This window comes from Hoplias malabaricus, chromosome X2 (genome assembly GCF_029633855.1).
Source record: "Hoplias malabaricus isolate fHopMal1 chromosome X2, fHopMal1.hap1, whole genome shotgun sequence".
NCBI lineage: Eukaryota > Metazoa > Chordata > Actinopteri > Characiformes > Erythrinidae > Hoplias > Hoplias malabaricus.
Window position 1 is genome coordinate 38,724,667 of NC_089819.1, and position 18,635 is coordinate 38,743,301.

The window sequence follows — 18,635 nt, forward strand, 5'->3', positions numbered from 1 at the left end:
CTCGAATTTGAGTTCGAGTCACACTTACATTGCATAAAAAAGAGACTTCAGACTCGACTGGTAACTTGTGCCTAATGACTCTAGACTCAACTTGGATTTGAAAAATAACCCTTGAAAAATCTCAATCTCTACATCATAATCCAGGCACGGCAGTGCTTGAAAGAGCACCCCCTCTCTCTATATACTTTATGTCATTGATTTGGGACACAGCTCCTTTTTTTTTGGCACATCACCGTCTTTGAGCATTATCTTGGTGAGCAAAGTGTAAAAAGACCAGTGTAGCGTGGCTAGTGGGAGAAAACTAGCAATGTACACCTATGGGGGAAACAAAGACATTGACCACATTAAACTTTAAAGGCATCTATAAACCACTTCTGGAAAGGTCTGTTTATTTTACACTAAGTGCTTAGCTTTCATTCCAACTCTAAAATACAGTGCTTTTTCCATCTCCTTACATTCAGCTTACTCTGGCTTGGCATAGTTACTACACACACTTTTTTTTTATAACATTTCTGTTCCTCCAGCACCAACAAGTCGCAGAAATTTGCTCTCTCAGAAATTACTTTTTTTTGTCATTAGCAGTGTGTGCACTGACAGACTGTGCTGAGCTGAACTGTGCATCACAGAAAACCATACTGTCACATACACATACTGTCAGATATGAGGCTCATGCAGCCCGATAGTGTTAATATTTTGAGACAGTATGACAGTATGGAAAATGTGGATACTGCCCATCCCTAGCTCCAATCTATTTTTTATCTGAACAAACCTACAGCTCCTTGTGTCCATCCTTCCAGTGTGATAAGATAATTAACTGCCTTGGGTCTGAAAGCATGTGGATCTATCAAGAATCAAAATCAGAAAAAACGGTACATTAGAGGTACATTATTGGTAACTAAAGGTACAAACTCTGTAAATGTACCTTTAAAGGTACAACAGTGGTTTTAGAGGTATGTTACATTCTCTTCTCCAGAAAGGGGGGTGGGGGGGGGGGGGTTGTGAATATTTGTGATCATTCATTATGTGAATTATATTATTTTCTTATGTGTTTCATACATAAGTGATATTTTTCACACCAGAAAAAATTGTGACAATTTTTCGATCAGTGTAACTTGGACACAAATGAAAAAATGAAACACGCATGTTTCTATGGTGTGCAGAATAATGGACGGTCTGTCCCAGAACCCAAACCTCAGCATCCCTGAATGTTTGGGATTGACTCAGATTGTCAAACAATTTCTGAGACTCAGTCTTGCACGTGTATTGCAGATTGGTTGAATGTAAGGAAGTTTCCTGAAATGAAAGGAAGCTGTAGTAAGGTCTGAACAAAATAAGAATTAAATGTTCAATAAAAATGTTAAGCTTGAATCTTTGAGGTTTCTCTGTGCTTTTCGGTAAAATATATTATTTTCTTCTGAACATCTTGGAACTAAGGGCCATTATGACCGTTAAGGGAACTATTTATGACAGTAGCTCAAAAAACCTATACAGACTGTAAGACACATTCATTCATTATCTGTAACCGCTTATCCAAATCAGGGTCGCGGTGGGTCCAGAGACTACCTGGAATCATTGGGCACAAGGCGGGAATACACCCTGGAGGGGGCACACACGCACACACCTGCAACGTGTGGAAACCCACGCGGACACGGGCAGAACACACCAACTCCTCACAGTCACCCGGAGCGGGAATCGAACCCACAACCTCCAGATCCCTGGAGCTGTGTGACTGCGCCACCATGCCGCCCTCACATTCAATCACAGATGTTAAAATAATAGCTTTGCCAAAAGTAGGGTGACCAGACGTCCTCTTTTCGCCGGACATGTTCTCTTTTCGGGACCTAAAAAATGGCGCCTATATCTATATCGCCAAAAATGTCCTGGATTTCGCCGCCCACAGTCTTCCCCTTGTCTCAAGTCCTACTATAAACCGTAACCCCTTCTTTGAAGTGTGCACTTCGATGACGTTGATGTGGATGAGCAAAAGGGGCACGAGGGATCAAGAGTTCAAGGGGTCAAAGCTGAGAGCAGAAATGGGACACACTTCGCCGCGCCTTTTTGTTTACATCACAACGGTTAAAACACATTTTCAGCCGTAACATCATTACTGTGTTTTACTTGAAGCCTCGGACAGAAATGTGGGGAAAGTTGTTAAGGTAGTAGCTATATTATAGTCTCTTCATAGTTGGAAGCGTTTCTGTGTCACAGGAGCCTTTCACTTTCTGCTCTATTTTTTTACAAATCTTAAAGTCGTCGCTTCTGTTCGTATAACGACAAGAATACACAGACACACTTGACTTCTACTGACTTTCTGACGAGTTAGCTACATCTGCGTAGCTTTTCCGTTTAACATTAACTTCACACGAAAACAGGCCAAATCCCCCGATTAGCCAGAACTGGGGCGAGACTGAATTATATCACGTACAGCATGTTTTATCAGCCAGACCTTATAAAATATGAAATATAAGCATTTTTACATAAATGTCTGGATCCCTGCTATTCTCTGATCATTTATCAAGTCTATAATACTTCTGGTTGATAAAATGTGTTGCTTGCTTTTAGTAACGTTTAAAAAACACAGTTAAAAGGTAAACTCAGTCAGTTTCTGTCATGATCATGAGTTTTCTGGTGTAAACAAGTCACTTTAATACAGTGCTTCAGTTTTATAGTTGGGAATGAACAGAAAATAATTTTCAATGATAATAAATTGCCAAGAATTTACAAAAATATTAGTTTGTTATTTTTGGCCAGATGTTGAATGGAAAGGAATCTGTCCTAAAAGGCATTTGTTATTTGTCTTGTTAAAGAGTATCTGTTTGTGTATTAAAGTTCAGCAGCAGTGTGGCATGGTTATGGAAGCCTTTGTCCACGTTTTGTGCCTTAGCCCATTCTGCCAACCTGCCCCATGTTTCCTATTTTTGAGAACCAAAATATGGTCACCCTACAAAAAGGCATGGGTCAGTCAACAAAATAATATATTTACCTGTCAGTTGATGCTCAAAATGAGGCTGAGTTGTTTCTCATTATATCCATGCAATATATATATATATATATATATACAGTGCCTAATTAGGGAGGTAATATAAGGTAAATCATAATTTAATGGGAATGATGCTAGGAATCAGATATTTTCTTATGTGTTTCATACACAAGTGATATTTTTCACACCAGAAATATTAGTTTAAAAGTTTATTTCTAGACAAAAATAATATGTAATATGGTCTGATAACAGTTTTAAATTACTTATCATTTTTTAAAAACACATATCACATTTAAAAAACAAACAAACAAAAAACAATCAAAAGTTTAATTTGTGTCTGAGGCACCTGTGTTTTTGGAGTTTAAAAAAATGTGTTACCTCAGGTATGGAGGCGTGTGTTTTGATTTGAAAAGCTGTCACTCTGTCTTGTAATTTAACCAAGTAGTTTTCTCTACATGCATGTTTTATATATCAAAAGATCTAATGACTAAGTTTCAAAAGAGGGATCAAAGAAATTTTAAATTATGAAAGGCAGAAGATATAGTACTGCAGTACATCACAATATTGCAATACACTACAGTAGATAAGTATTATTTAACTGAAATGCTGGAAAAGTTTTAAGCTTATTAGCTGCAACCACAACCAATATTCAACATACTGATTCAAATGCCTAAAATTCAAGCAATTCAAGTTTCGTTATGTTATATCAATTTCATATATTTTAATATTGAAAACTGGCTGTGTTTAAGTCATGTGATGTCCACATTGTGTGCCTCCTGGGCTGTAACAAATATGCTAATTGGCAAGCCCAGGATATAATTCATGCTTAGAAACATTAGCTATTTTAATTTTTTGAGAATAAAAAATTTTTACTAATATATTATATTAGTAAAATATTACATATTTGTGTGTTCAAATGCAATGCCCCCTTACAGATCTCAGATCATGGCTCTAGTTTCAATCACTTCTGCTTTTCTTTATTGGCTTTTTGAATTGTAGTGGGACTGAACAGGCCTGAGCAGTCAGGCATATTAAAGTCTCAAAAACTCACTCTCTCTCTCTCTCTCTCTCTCTCTCTCTCTCTCTCTCTCTCTCTCTCTCTTTAGTGGCTGAAGGAGTAGGGTGGGGGTGGAAGGACGCTTGGACAATACAACAGAGTTCTTGCTTGCTTGCCATGGCAACTGGTGGGTGGAGGCGCAGGGTCTGGCCGAGTGTGTATAGCGTGTATGTAAGTGTGTGCGGGTGTGTGAGAGAGATCGGGGAGCACACGCCAGATGCCTCGAGGGGGGAGACGCCCTATGGCTCAGCAGCTGGGGGACACACTCGTTATGGCGCTTAGGAGATTAGAGAAGGTCTTGTTTACGGCACACTCCACTTCTTATTGGGTTATCTCTCTCTCTCTCTCAGCTCTAGCCTAAACTGAACTAATGTATGTACATATACACTCCTCAGTTCTGAAAACACTGGGAGAGTAGATGAAATGCAACTAAACAGAAAGCACAGTTACATGTCTACATGTATTTAACAAATGTGTTTTACCCTTCAAATGTGTTTAAATACATGCTTATTTAGACTCGGATGCATCAAATTTGGGACATGGACTATTCAAGACTACAAACACCAGCAAAGTATTGACTGCATCAAGGAAAGGCCTAGTCTTTGATGTGCAAATATGTGTGATGGTCCAAATGTGTTAAGAACAATGTTCCTACAAACATTTCACATATTTCCCCCTCCATAGTTCATAATATCATTCATAAAATTCAGAGAATCCCAACAGGGTATGTTTGAGGGCCAGCAGGAATGCCGGGGCATGCCATTGTATGATGGTGAAGTAGGGCCTGTGGCATGTGTAACTTAGACATGTGTGAAATTGGCAATGCTGTAAAGAAAGATATCTTCACATAATGGGAATGCATGTGTTGCCTTCTAGGTAGTCTCACATTGCCAGACTCTCTAGGGAGAGTCTGGTGCATTTTGTCTTCATCCTGTCTTCAGTGCGACAATGATATCAACAGGACATCACTACACCTCGGCGTGGCCGGATTAATCTCTGCAGGCAACTGTGACGTAGTTAAAATGGTTCACATTCACCTGCAGAGGTTGAGCAGTCCACCTCACTGCTGTAAAGCTGGGTATTGCTAAGTAACGCACAATGATATCACAGCATGTCACTTCAATATTTCTGTATTTCATGAGGTGGCACAAAGTGTATTTAGGCCTTACACAAAACTCCCAAAATACACAATCTCCAAAATAGTAACCCTATTAAACCATTTTTAAATTCCAGTGGAAGTCTTTGTACATAGATGTTATTTCAAGTAATTTTGGAGTTTTTCTATTGCTTCATTTGTCATGAAATATTAACAAAGCTGCAGCTGTGTTCAAATGATGTAAAGAAAAAAATAAACAAAAATGGAGATATGCTGAAATCATTAATTTGCATTATTACCTTCATTTCATATTAAGGTATTCAAATGAACTAATTTGTTTTCACTAACTGCTTTCTCTTGATCAGGCTTGTGGTGGGTACAAATTTTCTTCTATGAAGCACTACATGAGATTTAATTACCCTCTGTAAACAACACAGCTAAGCAATACGAAGGAGGCCTGTGCCCTCTCAGATAGACCGGGCCTGGGACTCCGGGGTCAAGGCTGAGTTCTGGCCTAATCTCAGCTGGCAACTGTGAGCGTATGAGCAGGTCTCGCAGGTGCTGTTGGGATTGCGCCAAGCCCAGCGTCTTCATCCCACAGCTACTGCAGGAGCTGCCAAAACTACTCTGACAATCAGCTCAGACCTCACACGTCAGCAGAGTGGACGGTGCGATGGGGACAGAGGTGAGTCCTGCAGAGTCTACGCTCACGTATAAGCATGTATTCCATGCTGTTCTAAGCTTGCTTATTCAAGTCAGGTACTGGTTTAGTTGGTCACCCAGCGAGGCCATTTTCCGTAACCCAACATACTCTGTTTTTTGTGTTTGGAGTAGCCTATTTGAGCTTCTGAAGCACTTCACACTGACCATTCTGATGTATTTTCATTGGATATACCACCAACCAATAACACTGCTGCGAATACAGAGCCATTGGAGCTCAACAGTCATAAATGAACGCCAATTCTGTTGTGTTAAGCTAACAGACACCTGCGTTGGCTATCATTGTGCTGAGTAATGGAAGAGGGCCATCCTACCCACACACACACACAGAGAGAAAGGGTGTGCTCTCTCGGACAAGTCATTATGGATATGTCTGGCATCCCTGACTTTCTGATGTTGATGGTACTGCATCAGGAACTGATTGGATGAGATTTAGGAGCCATCAGCTCCTGATGCATCCCCTTCAGCATCCACAGATCCACCACGTTTCCAGATAAGTCAGAACAGAGTCGACGGTATCTGAAAAAATGCAGCTGCTCTTATTATGGAACATGTCATGATGAGTTATATATTGATTATGGACCATGGATATTGGTAAATTCAATAAAGGGGGTATAAGACGTAAGAAGCAGAGTATATTACAGATATATGATCATATAAGTAGGAATGCATACTTGAGTCAGGGTGGGACTGGAACCAACAATGAAGGCAGGAATACACCTTTGACAAGGCGCCAATCTATCATGGGGCACCGCACACACATACATACATATATATATTCACTCAAACACCTACACCTATGGACATTTTTGAATAGATACCCAACCTACCAGCATGTGTTTTTGGACTTTGGGAAGAAACTGGAGCACCTGGAGGAAACCCACCCAAACACAAGGAGAACACACAAAACACCTCACAGACAGTGACCTGCAATGGAGTATAACCCTGGAGCTGTTTGACACTGACACTACCTTTTGCACCATTGTACTGACCTATATGGGAGATGTAGGCTGAAAAAATATTCAGAAACTAGTAATTATATGTGAACATTTATGAGAATTGGATAGGACCCACCTGAGGAACAAACCATTTATATTCATATTAATGAATATAATGCAGATTTTAAGATGGTCAGTAACCCTGTGTGACCTAAACATTCTTCCCTTTTGAATTACAATAATATATATAGAATATTTTCACAGCTGATTAATTTTTTAAAGCAATCTTGAATCATGTTTTATCCCTAACCATGTATATATTAATTTCCTATATTCATTCATTCATTCATTGTAACCAATTCTCCATTTCTGGGATCCAGTGTGTCAGGAGCCTACCCGAAAGGCGCAAGGCGGGAGCACACCCTGGAGGGGGCGCCAGTCTTTCGCAGGCCAACACACACTCACACCTATGAACACTTTTGAGTCGCATTTCCAATATCTACTATTTTATCAAACATTAGAAAACGTTTTATATTATTTAAAATGTATAATTTCGTTTTTTAAGTAATATTTTAATGTATTAATTGTACCTTTTTTTCAAAGAATTTCTATTTTTAAAATATGGAAAGTTTGAGGTTAATAATGGAAACGATTCAAAGTCTTCCATGGGGCAAAAAAATGCAGGTAAACAATAATTCCAATTGTGAATAAAAATTAAGATGTAAATAATAAAAAAATGCCATATTTATGCCAATAAACGGTAACCTATGTTAAACAGGTAGCCTATGTCTTATTTTAAATATATAAATGGCTCCTATTACCCATATAGTGGTATGGCTTATTACACATAAAATAGTGCATTGTTTATAACAAGCATACTTGATATTAGCCATAACATCCCAATCATTTATTTATGTGGAATATTTTGGTGCAGAGTGAGTTTCGTCGCATCTGTAGTGCAATTTGTAGGGAGCAGGAAGCCATTTGAAGCATAGCCATTTTCTTCACCTCAGAGAGTGGGGCTCTGGGTCAGTAGGCCACTGGATCAAAGAGGGATGAATGAGGGGGAACACCACCATCATCCGGAAAGTCGTATGTATTACATTCCCCAAAAAGAAATTTAATAAAAAGACATTAAACGTTATATTGGAAACGAGATAATTAAATATATAAATTAAGAAAGACAGATGGAGAGAAAAGAATGAACCACCTGAAGGAAAGTGTGTGAAATTATGAAGATTGAGAAATGCAGATAACGGAATTATGGAGGAAGAAGTATATGCTGAAGTGTTTCCGGAGATACAGCACCCTCTAGCGGAGTGTATATATACATCACCCTCAATGGCGCCATTATAAATTGTTTAGCCCATTTAGGTGTTTTTTCCCCGTTTTTAACCCTGCTCTGAACAACTTAGTCTCAGAACAGGATTACTTAATTAAGTGGGTCACTGTAAACCATATACGTTCTCCAAGTACACCGTTACAAAGTCTTGTTTTTAGATTTAAATTTAGAGAAAGGCCCGTGTTTGTGTAACTTAACGATAAAGTTACTCTTCGTTTGAGGCGAAAGACGGAGAAAAGCATTGGACAGAAGGCAGAGGGAAAACAAGTCATGGAGATTGACAGAGTAAAGCTAGAATATAAACGTTCACTCATCATTCCTGTTGGGAGGCAACTGCATAGAACTCCACCATCAAAATCACAGTCATTCAGAAACGAAGATAATGGAGGTACAGAGAAAGTGATAAAAGCTGAGGCTGACACCACAGAGGTGAGTATAAATACGCAAAATCTGGCTAAAGTACGTGTAGTTAACCCAGACAAAACATGATGGAAGGCACAAAGTTTTTTATGGGTTAAATATGGGCCTCATATGGATGCCCTCTAGGGTCAGTGATGGTACCAAGATGAATATGGGGGCTAGGCAGCAGGCAGCCCACCTGAAAATGCAAAATCTATCTAAATTATTTATAAACCTGGGGTCTTACTAATGCCCCATGTACAGAACCACCCAGAGCCCATACCCAGCCTAATAGCTGAGCTTCATGCTTCACACAATGTGTAGCCTGGGAAATGGCTAGCAAAAATTTACCTGAGGTAAAGTTTTAGGTTCAAAAACACAGTCAGTAATTACTAATTATGTCGCTGAAAGGGCCTGGGTTTATAAATTAATTCTTTAATGTATAGTCCTTCAATAACCCTTATGGAAAATATGTATTTCTGTTCAGTGATGGTGACAAAACCAAGGACCTTCTGTATACAATTCACCATTTGAAGAAAATACATTACATCCACAAAACACCATGTAGAAACCATCATTTAACATTGTCTCTTATGTAAATGAATGCTTTGTAACCATTAATGCAGTACATTTTTCTGAGTTTTTCCATTCACCAGCACAGTAAACAAATCTCTATAACAGAGCAAAACCGAACCAATCCACTTCATATGACTTCATTTATAAATGGTCCCTGTAATTATTCAAACATTTTGAAAAATAATTGTAATTTTCCTTTTAAGATTTAGCAAACACATGTTTCTAACGCTAATAGGACAGCGCCCCTAGCAGGATGGAGGGAGTACTGAGTCCTGCTGTGAAAGAGGAGAGGAAATCGTTTCGAAGGTCCAGCATTACATCAGCATCAGGTGTGTATAAACCAGGCGTGCTTGACACCATATGTCCAAAAAACACTTATAAGTTTATAATGAGTGAATTAAGTTACTTTAAGATGCCCCCTTTTTGGTTGCCAGTGTACATAGGCTGTGGATCAGGGGGACGGTGTTCTCTGGAGTGAGATTATTCAATACTTTTAGGATAAGTTGTATTCCAACATTATTTATCCAACATCAGTGCCTCACTAAATTTCTCATGAACGAATGCCCTCAGATTCTCACAAAAATATGCTAACATCTTGTGTAAAGTTTTCACGGAAGCTGTTATTTAAGCAAAATCAAATCAAATAATCAAATAAAAAATGTATTTATATTGTGCTTTTTACAACCGATGTTGTCACGAAACAGCTTCACATAATTATTATCAGAACAGATCATTTGAATCAAAGCCATTGAATCAAAGCCAAAAGATCATTTGAAAAACTCCCTCAAGGCTAGAGGAAGAAACCTTGAGAGGAACCAAGATTCACAAAGGGGATCCATCCTCCTCTGATCAAACTACTGATAGAAATGTAGAGTAACACCTGTTAAGTCTGTCATTATGCTACAGTGTAACGATGATAATTATAATGAAGCATCAGACAGAGTCCATTTCTACCTCAGTATAATTAATGATGGTGGGTATTGGTGAGTGGTCCAAGGTTGGCAGCAGTAAATGGAGGTGAGCAGCTGGACTGGTCTGTTTTGCAGGAGAATCCAGCAGTGGGCTGCCATTTTCTCAGAAAACAGTAAAGATAAGCAATTAGTTTGAGTGCAGTAGAAAAGTGTATGTGAATACTTTCATTAGTGTAGTGACTCCAGCAGATCTGACTGTAACAGACTGACTGGAAGAAGGGGAAACCAGAAAGAACAAAGGAATGAGAGCATCCTCAGTCCATCCACTCCACCATCTTCAAACAAGAGAAATTGTGAGCACAGCATAGCAGAACACATCATCCGAGTTTACCATGATTCCCCATGTCCATGAAACGACAACCTTAAATTAGAAGAAGAGGTAAGTTGGCAAAAGTTAAACTGAACAAGTGGGTTTTGAGTCTAGACCTAAAAATATTGACTGTCTGCTTCCCCTACTAGCTGGAAGATTGTTCCAGTGCTGAGGGGCTTTGTATGAGAAAGCTTTTACCCCCACTGAACTTTTATGATTTCTGGAAACTAGTATGAGACCAGCACCCTGAAATCTGAGTAATCTTGGTGGTTCATAGTGTGTGATGAGTTCTCACAGGTATTCAGGAACGAGACCATGAAGGGCTTTATACGTTAATAAAATAATTTTGTAATCAATACAGAATTTAACTGGGAGCAAGTGAAGGGCTGAAAAGACTGGGCTGATATGATCAAATTTTCTAGTTTTAGTGAGGACCCTGGCTATAGCATTTTGAATTAGCTGGAGTATACTTAACTTTCTGCTGGAGTATCCTGACAGTAGTGAATTGCAATAATCTAATCTTGATGTAATAAATGCATGAACTAATTTTTCTGTGTCTGGCAGGGATAAGGCATTTCGTAACTTAGCAATGTTACGAAGATGTTTATTGTTTGTTACCTATATGCTGATCAAATGATAGATTAAGTCAACTATGACACTCAGATGTTTAGCTGATGAAGAACAGGGAAGTTAGCAAAATTTTGCATTAGGTCTGATACCTTATGTATAGCAGGCTTTGGACATAGAAGGTTAATCTCAGTTTTGTCGCTGTTTCGTAGAAGGAAGTTGAACGACATCTAATGCTTAACATCTTTTACACATTCCTCCATTTTCTTTAGTGTTGGTTTGTTACCTGGTTTGGCTGATATGTATAACTGGGTATCATTAGTGTAACTGTCGAAGGTAATGCCATGCCTGCTAATAACTCTGCCCAGTGGCAGAATGTATAATACGAATAATAAAGGTCCTAAAATGGAGCCTTGGGGAATTCCAAATCTCATTTTGGAAAATGGCACAAATATTTTTTAATAAATAATAATAATGTATTTGAGTAATTTGCTAACTGTTGGAAATACTGTAGTTTTTCATACTGTATTGCACATGCATATTGTCATTAAGAACACAAAAACTGAAAATTAAACTTGAATTTTTCCAATGTATGGTGTCTGTACTGGGCTGTCCAGCGCAGATGGGGGATGCTGACCCTGAGGCGTTCATCCAGGGAATGCAGGGCTATGAATGGACAGATGCAGATCTGGAGTTTGTTCATCAGGCCAAACAGCAGAGAAAAGTCCAGCAGCTCAAGGTAAACAAGTGATTCAGCACATGATGAAGTGATTGCTTTGGAGAAGCTCTGAAGAATGATTGTCTATATGGACTTGTGCTAGTTTTTAATCTAAATAGTTAATGTCACATATTTGCATTCTTATGGGACCTGTGAAGCCAGGTACAATTGTGTAAATGAACTGTAGTATAATGTGACTATCTCAACATACTTGGATGAGAACACTAGGGTTATGTGCTTCACACTTTTGAGATTTGCTTTATGATTACTTGCTGCATTGAATCATGTTGTTTAAAACAATAGGGTTGATAAAAATAAATTGAGCTAGTTGTAGGTCACCCAGGAATCACTGTCTGGTCTTGGTATTTTCCATTGTTTCCAAAAACATTTTACAGCAAGAGTTGACTGAGCTGCTGAAGACTCTAAAGGCTGAGACTCAAAGGCTGGAGCTAGCTGCTGCCTCTCGAGACAAGCTTCGTTCTGATCTTTCAAAGGTGAGAGAGGTTCAAAATGTATAATTGTTTTGTCTGTCACTCCTTATTCATATTTCTAGTTTTTTTCTGCTATTTGATGTCAGGCATAGGAGGAGTATTTGTCCTCCTAATGGTGCTTTTTGTTGTTCTGGGAGAGGTTATACTTTTTGTGTATTGCTTTCTGCCAGTGGTAATAGTTCTGTCCATTTTGAATCTGGGCTATTTCAATGGTTATTGAGTGGTTTGAGTGAAATTTCCTTCTTCACTGTAAAACTGCTTCATGATAATAGCTGTCCTAAAAGAATATATACATAAAAAAAAATTGACTGGAATTAATGGTCAGGCTTAATCATCATTTGATTGTTTTTACTTGAGTTGTTTTTAACCAGTGTCATAAAAGGAGTTAAATTTGTGAAGTTGAAACGTTGACAAGGATTTTTGGTAAGCACTTAAAAATTAAAAATGCATTTATATAGAACAATTATTGTTAACTGCTTTTGTTTTTGTGTATTAGAACATACAGGTGCATCTCAATGAATAAGAATATCATAAAAACGTTAATTTATTTCAGTAATTCAGTCCAAATACTTAAACTCATTATATGGATTCGTTATAAGTAGAGTGATCTGTTTCTTTTAATGCTGATGATTATGGCTTACAGCCAGTGAAAACACAAAAGTTATCTCAGAAAATTTGAATAATCAACATAAAACACAGCGACACGGTGGTGCAGCAGGTAGTGTCGCAGTCACACAGCTCCAGGGACCTGCAGGCTGTGGGTTCGATTCCTGTGACTGTCTGTGAGGAATTTGGTGTGTTTTCCCTGAGTCTGTGTGGGTTCCTCTGGGTGATCCGGTTTCCTCCCACAGTCCAAAAACACACGTTGGGAGGTGGATTGGTGACTCAAGTGTCCATAGGTGTGAGTGTGTGTGGCCCTGTGAAGAACTGGCACCCCTCCAGGCTGTATTCCTGCCTGGAGCCCAGTGATTCCGGGAGGCCTCCGATCCCACCGTGACCCTGAATGGGATAAGCAGTTATAGACAATGAATGAATGAACAAATGTTTGTAATTAATCTGTATAATGAGTTTCAGGTTTTGAATATAATTACTGAAATAAATTATTATATTTTTGATATATTCTTATTTATTGAGATGCACATCTATGTATAATGTACATCAGTGGCGGATGCTGGTCTTTCAAGGAGGGGAAGCTCAATTTTGGCCTACATCATAAAATGTGTTGGTTTGTTTACCAACAAGGCGTCTTTTCCAGGGACTTGACTAGTGTCCTCTCAATGGCCAGCAGAGCTAGGCTGCTTAAACGGCCTTGTCCCATTTGAAGTGTGTCCGCCTGTGAGTGCTTTGTGATGGTGGAGGGGCTCAGCAGCACCCGCTGGACAGAAACTGCGATAGAAGTCAGAAAGAGTCAGTCTCCAAACACAAGCAGCTACAAAAAAACCCCCACAAAAATAGAAGCTCGATTTGTCGCTAGTCGTTTTTAACAAAGAAAATGCCACTAAGTGGTTTAAGAACGTCTCTGGTTCAACTCAGAACAGAATGAAAATGTAACGCTCCCACAGATCTCTACACCAAAGGATCACAGATTCGCTCATTTCACTGTCAATCAAAAAGGGATTCAGCCTCAGACAGATCATCCAATCATCAGGCAGAAGCTGAGCGTCTGGGCCAGCCGAGGCCAGCCCACTGCCCCATAGACCCCCAGAGACGCTGAGCGTCTGATGGGCGGGACAAAGCCCAGCATTTATCCAATGACTCGTCTCGTTTCGCTGCTTCGCTATTGAACTCTGTTTAAATCACTGTGAAGCTGCGGGAATGATTGAGAGGAAAGCTGTGTCTTTACCAGTGATAAGAAGCTGATTCTGAACAAAAGTTGAGCGCGTTGTAGTGCATATTTATTCAATGACATGTACACACAACAGTATATATTTTATCACTTATTTTTTGACATTTTAGGGGAAGCTGAGCTTCCCTTGCAGTCTTGGAGCAATCGCCTCTGACGTAAATTTATGGTTATATTGTGTATTACTCACTCCTTCGTTGCAGACCCTGTCCTGTGAGTTGATGATGGGACTGTGTCGAGAGGTTCTCCTGCATTCTTCTTCTCCTACTGAGCTTGAGGGTTTGGAAGATAAATCTCTTCTTGCAAAACTCAAGCTGAAGGACATACAGAGTGTTATCCATGAAGAAACCTTGGAGGTCCAACGTCTTGAGAGAGAGTTGGCAAAAGCTCAGGAGATCAGGTATATAACCTTGCATGTGAGTCTCAAAACTGACGCTGAATATAGAAGAAATCCCAGACTTCATCTTTGCCAATAATTATGTGATGATAAGTAAAATCAGTTTTTTTTCACAATTTAAAAGTAATCATTTTTTCCCACCCTCCTGTATTTACAGCAGAAATGACAATTTTGAACTTATGTAACATATTACTGTTGATGCTATGTTACTTTAATAGACTAGATGGGGAAAGAAGAATGCTAGCCATTCACTAACAACAGCAAAAAACTGTGTAAAAATTGTTAGAAAAGTATATTCAGAGAGCTCAGAGATATTGCAGATTGGTGGAACATTCTATAATGAATGGAAACAGAGCATAATTGAGAAAACATCTGTGATATGTGCAAAAGCTTCATTTTTCCCTAAATCAGATGCATCCAGTTGTTACTAAATGGTTATATTAGGTAAAAGAGCCATTAGAATATGATATGGAAATATACCTGAAATTCCAGTGTTTTCCCTATGCTTTAACTCAAATGACTTAACTTGTGAATGCTTAGCTGATGAGTTGTATGAAAATATAAATGTTGGCCTTTTCTCTAGAGACAAGGAGGAGCATGTCATGAAGGAGCTGCAAGAGTGTCAGAAACACATTAATAGAATTAAGGTGACTGCTGGGCTTTTGTTTTAAAACAAATATTGAGACTTGCGTTATGTTCAGAAACATAAACTAATATAGTCTTTTCATAAGGTGAACATACAAGCCATGAAGACACAACTGTCAGAGCTAAAGGCCCAACTATCTGAGAAAGAGGTCTGTATGTATAATTTCATAATCCCTCTGATTTTGATACTTATTTTGAAAAATTCATATGGATTCTAGCAGAATGTGTATGGATTTTAACTTAACTTTTACTTTAATTGAAATAATATTACATAACATAATTTAAATCCACTTTTAAAATATCAGTACCCACTTTTTTTAAATTTTGTTTTTATTTTATTTTATTTTTTAAATGATGCTATATTGCTGTCTGAAAGAATATGTCTATATTAGTTTTGACTTCTGAGATGACATAAACCAGGCAAAAGAAATCTCTAACAAAAAACGAATAATGAATAATTTTGTTTTCCTTTTTCAGGAGGCCTCCAGGGCAGCTCCACAAAAGAGAAGAACCCGAAATGCAACTTGGGCCCATGCAAGAGGCCATAAGCCCACCAGAGCAGCCAAAGCAAAGGCAGATCCTGGTGATTTCACCCATGTAGTGATGAATGAGAAGATTCCCAAGGAGAAAGATTTCACCACAGTGGCACACAAGAAGAAGTTTCAGAAGGAGAAAGCCCCCAAGATGAAGGACCCAGGCGAGAAGGCCCCCAAGATGAAGGACCCAGGCGAGAAGGCCCCCAAGATGAAGGACCCAGGCGAGAAGGCCCCCAAGATGAAGGACCCAGGCGAGAAGGCCCCCAAGATGAAGAACCCAGGCGAGAAGGCCCCCAAGATGAAGGACCCAGGCGAGAAGGCCCCCAAGAAGAAAGCCCAGAAGGATACTGCCCCCAAGGAAATGGATCTTGCTAATGGTGCCACAAAGGGCCCTAAGGAGAAACCCTCTAAGAAGGAAAAATTCCCCTCAATGGAAAAAGCCTTGGAAGAGTATAACCTGGTCAAGGTGCAGATTATGCAGGAGTTAAAAACCATGTTTTTGCATCTATTTAATATGAGCTATTATGTTTTGTAGAATATTTATGATAAGTTTTTCCATTTTTAGGTACCCCCAGATGAACCGACAGAGCAAAATCTTCAACCATCAGAGGTTATTTTCTTTTCAGTTTTCTATTCCTTGTTGAAATATTGTTGTGAGTATCAGTGACATACACAAGCATTAGGGGTATCACATGCTAATGCTGGATGATTAGTTCTGGCACATCCCAATGGTAATGGATGGTGTTTCATCACTCCAGAGAATACAGTTCCATTGCTAATGCTGAGGCATTTTTTCCCCCTTTGCACACCATTTGGCATTGGGCATTTGCAGCTTCTCCAGAGCATCTGCGCTAAGCCTCATATCTATGAGCACGTGTTTTCTGAGTTGCAGTTTAGCTCGGCACAGCCCGACAGTACACACAGACACACGTGGATGATGATAACCTGTTTCTGAGAGCACAGTTCAGCAACTGGTACTGGAGAAACAGAAAAGTTTTAAATTATTTTGCCTGTTTTCAGCTTCCTTTCTCTTTTAAACAAATCTCAGCACTAAACTCAGTTATGTTGGGCCCCCACCCGTTTTCAGAGTGTGACATCAGATCGGTGAGCTCCCACAATGCCCACTTCCTGTGGCTCTCCTAAATGCACATGAATAAACTCTTTAGCTTTGTACTCAAATTGGTCAGGAAAAAAAGATCAGAAAGTTGACACAACACACATGTCATAATTTTGAAACCCCACTCTCATTTTGAGATGCCACATTTTTAAATGCAGAAGTATACGGTATTACCGTCATACCACCCAGCCCTAGTGTTTAAAACTTTTACAAATGTACTTTAAATAGACTGTATGTTTACTGACTATATTTTCTGTTTACTCTTTCAGCTGTCAGCAAAAGCATCTCGTGCATCAGTGAAACCCCGCAAAGGGACTAAACCCACTAGTGCCTCACTTTCTGCAGTCCCCCAAGACAGTGAGACTGGGGTACTTCGCCGCTCAAAACGAATCGCCACAAAGAGCCAGAGCAAGAGTGAGACGGCCGCACAGAAAACAAGCATCAGAAAGAGATGAAGGTCAATTGTATTTCACACCACCTCAGATACATTACATGTCCAATACCTGCATACGTCTTATAATTTGTGATTTCTGCTAATTTAAATTGCACAAGCCTGCACAAGTCACCATGCATATTGCCAAGTGTAGGTTAGATGTACATGTCATGTGGAAAAGTGGAAACATGTTCTCTGAAATTTATGTTTACATGACTGCAAGCTATAAACTCCTCACAGCAGTCTAGTAATATTTAACATAAAGTCCTCCCAGAGCAGTAGATGATATCCTGGGTACAAGGTTTTAAGTGAAATTTGAAGTCTGAGTAATATTTCTGACGGAGGCCATTTGTAATGTGTAAAACATCTGTGTAAAAAATGTAAAGAATGCAAATAAAAACTGATCAGCCATAACATTACAGCCACTATATTGTTGTGTTGTCTGTTTTATCCTCTCTATTTAACAAAACAGGAGACTGTAGTCCAAATTCTGCTTTGCACACATTTCTTCAGTGGTAAAGGTCCCAAGAGGACAAACAAAGAGTAGGTATTTTATGGCTGGTGGATCATTTATCAGCGCAGCAATGAGACTGATGGAGTGGTGTTGTGTTGGTACAAGTGGATCAGACACAGCAGGAGTTTTTAAAGCCCTCAGTGTCACTGCTGGTCTGAGAATAGTCCACCAACTAAACATATCCAGCCAACAGTGTCCTGAGGATGAATAACACACCAACAAGGTAGGGGTGTCTAATTCGGTGCACAGTACTGAAAACACTAACTTCACCTGGTCCATTTATATCAATGTGCATATATATTATTATTATTTTTTTATTATCGTTACACTTATATAGCGCCTTTCTAGACACCCAAGGACGCTTTACAATCCACACTGCTCAGAACGCTCAATTCACACACACACACACACTGGCGAGAAGCGGCAGCCAAACGCGCACAGCGTACTCTCAACCAGGAACGACCGTCCACCTGGAGGACTGCATCGGGCACTAGGATTTCACCCAGGACAGAGCGCCAATCCATATCTGGGCACAAACTCACAAACCAGGACAGTTATTACAGAAGCCAATTCACCTACCCTCCATGTTTTTGGACTGTGGGAGGAAACCGGAGCCCCCGGAGGAAACCCACGCAGACACGGGGAGAACATGGAAACTCCACCCAGATGGGACTTGAACCCAAGATCCCAGCGCTGGGAGGCGAACGTGCTAACCACCAAGCCACCGTGCCGCCCCAGGTGTATATGGTAAATGATCAGATCAGAGAGAGACATAGGACAAAAAATATAGTTGCTGTTGGAGGATAGATATCAGAATGAACCTAGTAAACATTTCAGCCCTCTGTCATTCAAGAGCATAATTCAACTTTTTCTTTAAATGTTTTTTTTCTTAGGTCTGGTGCCACAGTACTTTTACTGCCCTCTTGTGAGTACATTTAATATTGCACTTAATATTACATAAAGATTTCAGGCCTCTTGGCTGGGG

At 39.4% G+C, this 18,635-nt stretch overlaps 1 protein-coding gene across 2 annotated transcripts; it reads left to right on the forward strand.

Moving 5' to 3' along the window:
• Positions 1-8,146: 8,146 nt before the first annotated feature.
• Positions 8,147-17,540, forward strand: LOC136677135 (DNA ligase 1-like). Of its 2 annotated transcripts, XM_066654559.1 has the most exons (10): positions 8,147-8,562; positions 9,344-9,437; positions 11,574-11,695; positions 12,070-12,168; positions 14,212-14,408; positions 14,989-15,052; positions 15,137-15,199; positions 15,528-16,052; positions 16,152-16,196; positions 16,973-17,540. In XM_066654559.1, exons 1-10 carry the CDS (start codon positions 8,404-8,406, stop codon positions 17,156-17,158), a joined length of 1,554 nt encoding a protein of 517 aa, XP_066510656.1. In that variant the 5' UTR covers positions 8,147-8,403; the 3' UTR covers positions 17,159-17,540. The 2 variants fall into 2 exon arrangements, with proteins under 2 accessions (XP_066510656.1, XP_066510657.1); XM_066654560.1 differs by lacking the exon at positions 8,147-8,562 and having other exon boundaries at positions 9,361-9,437; positions 11,579-11,695.
• Positions 17,541-18,635: the final 1,095 nt, after the last annotated feature.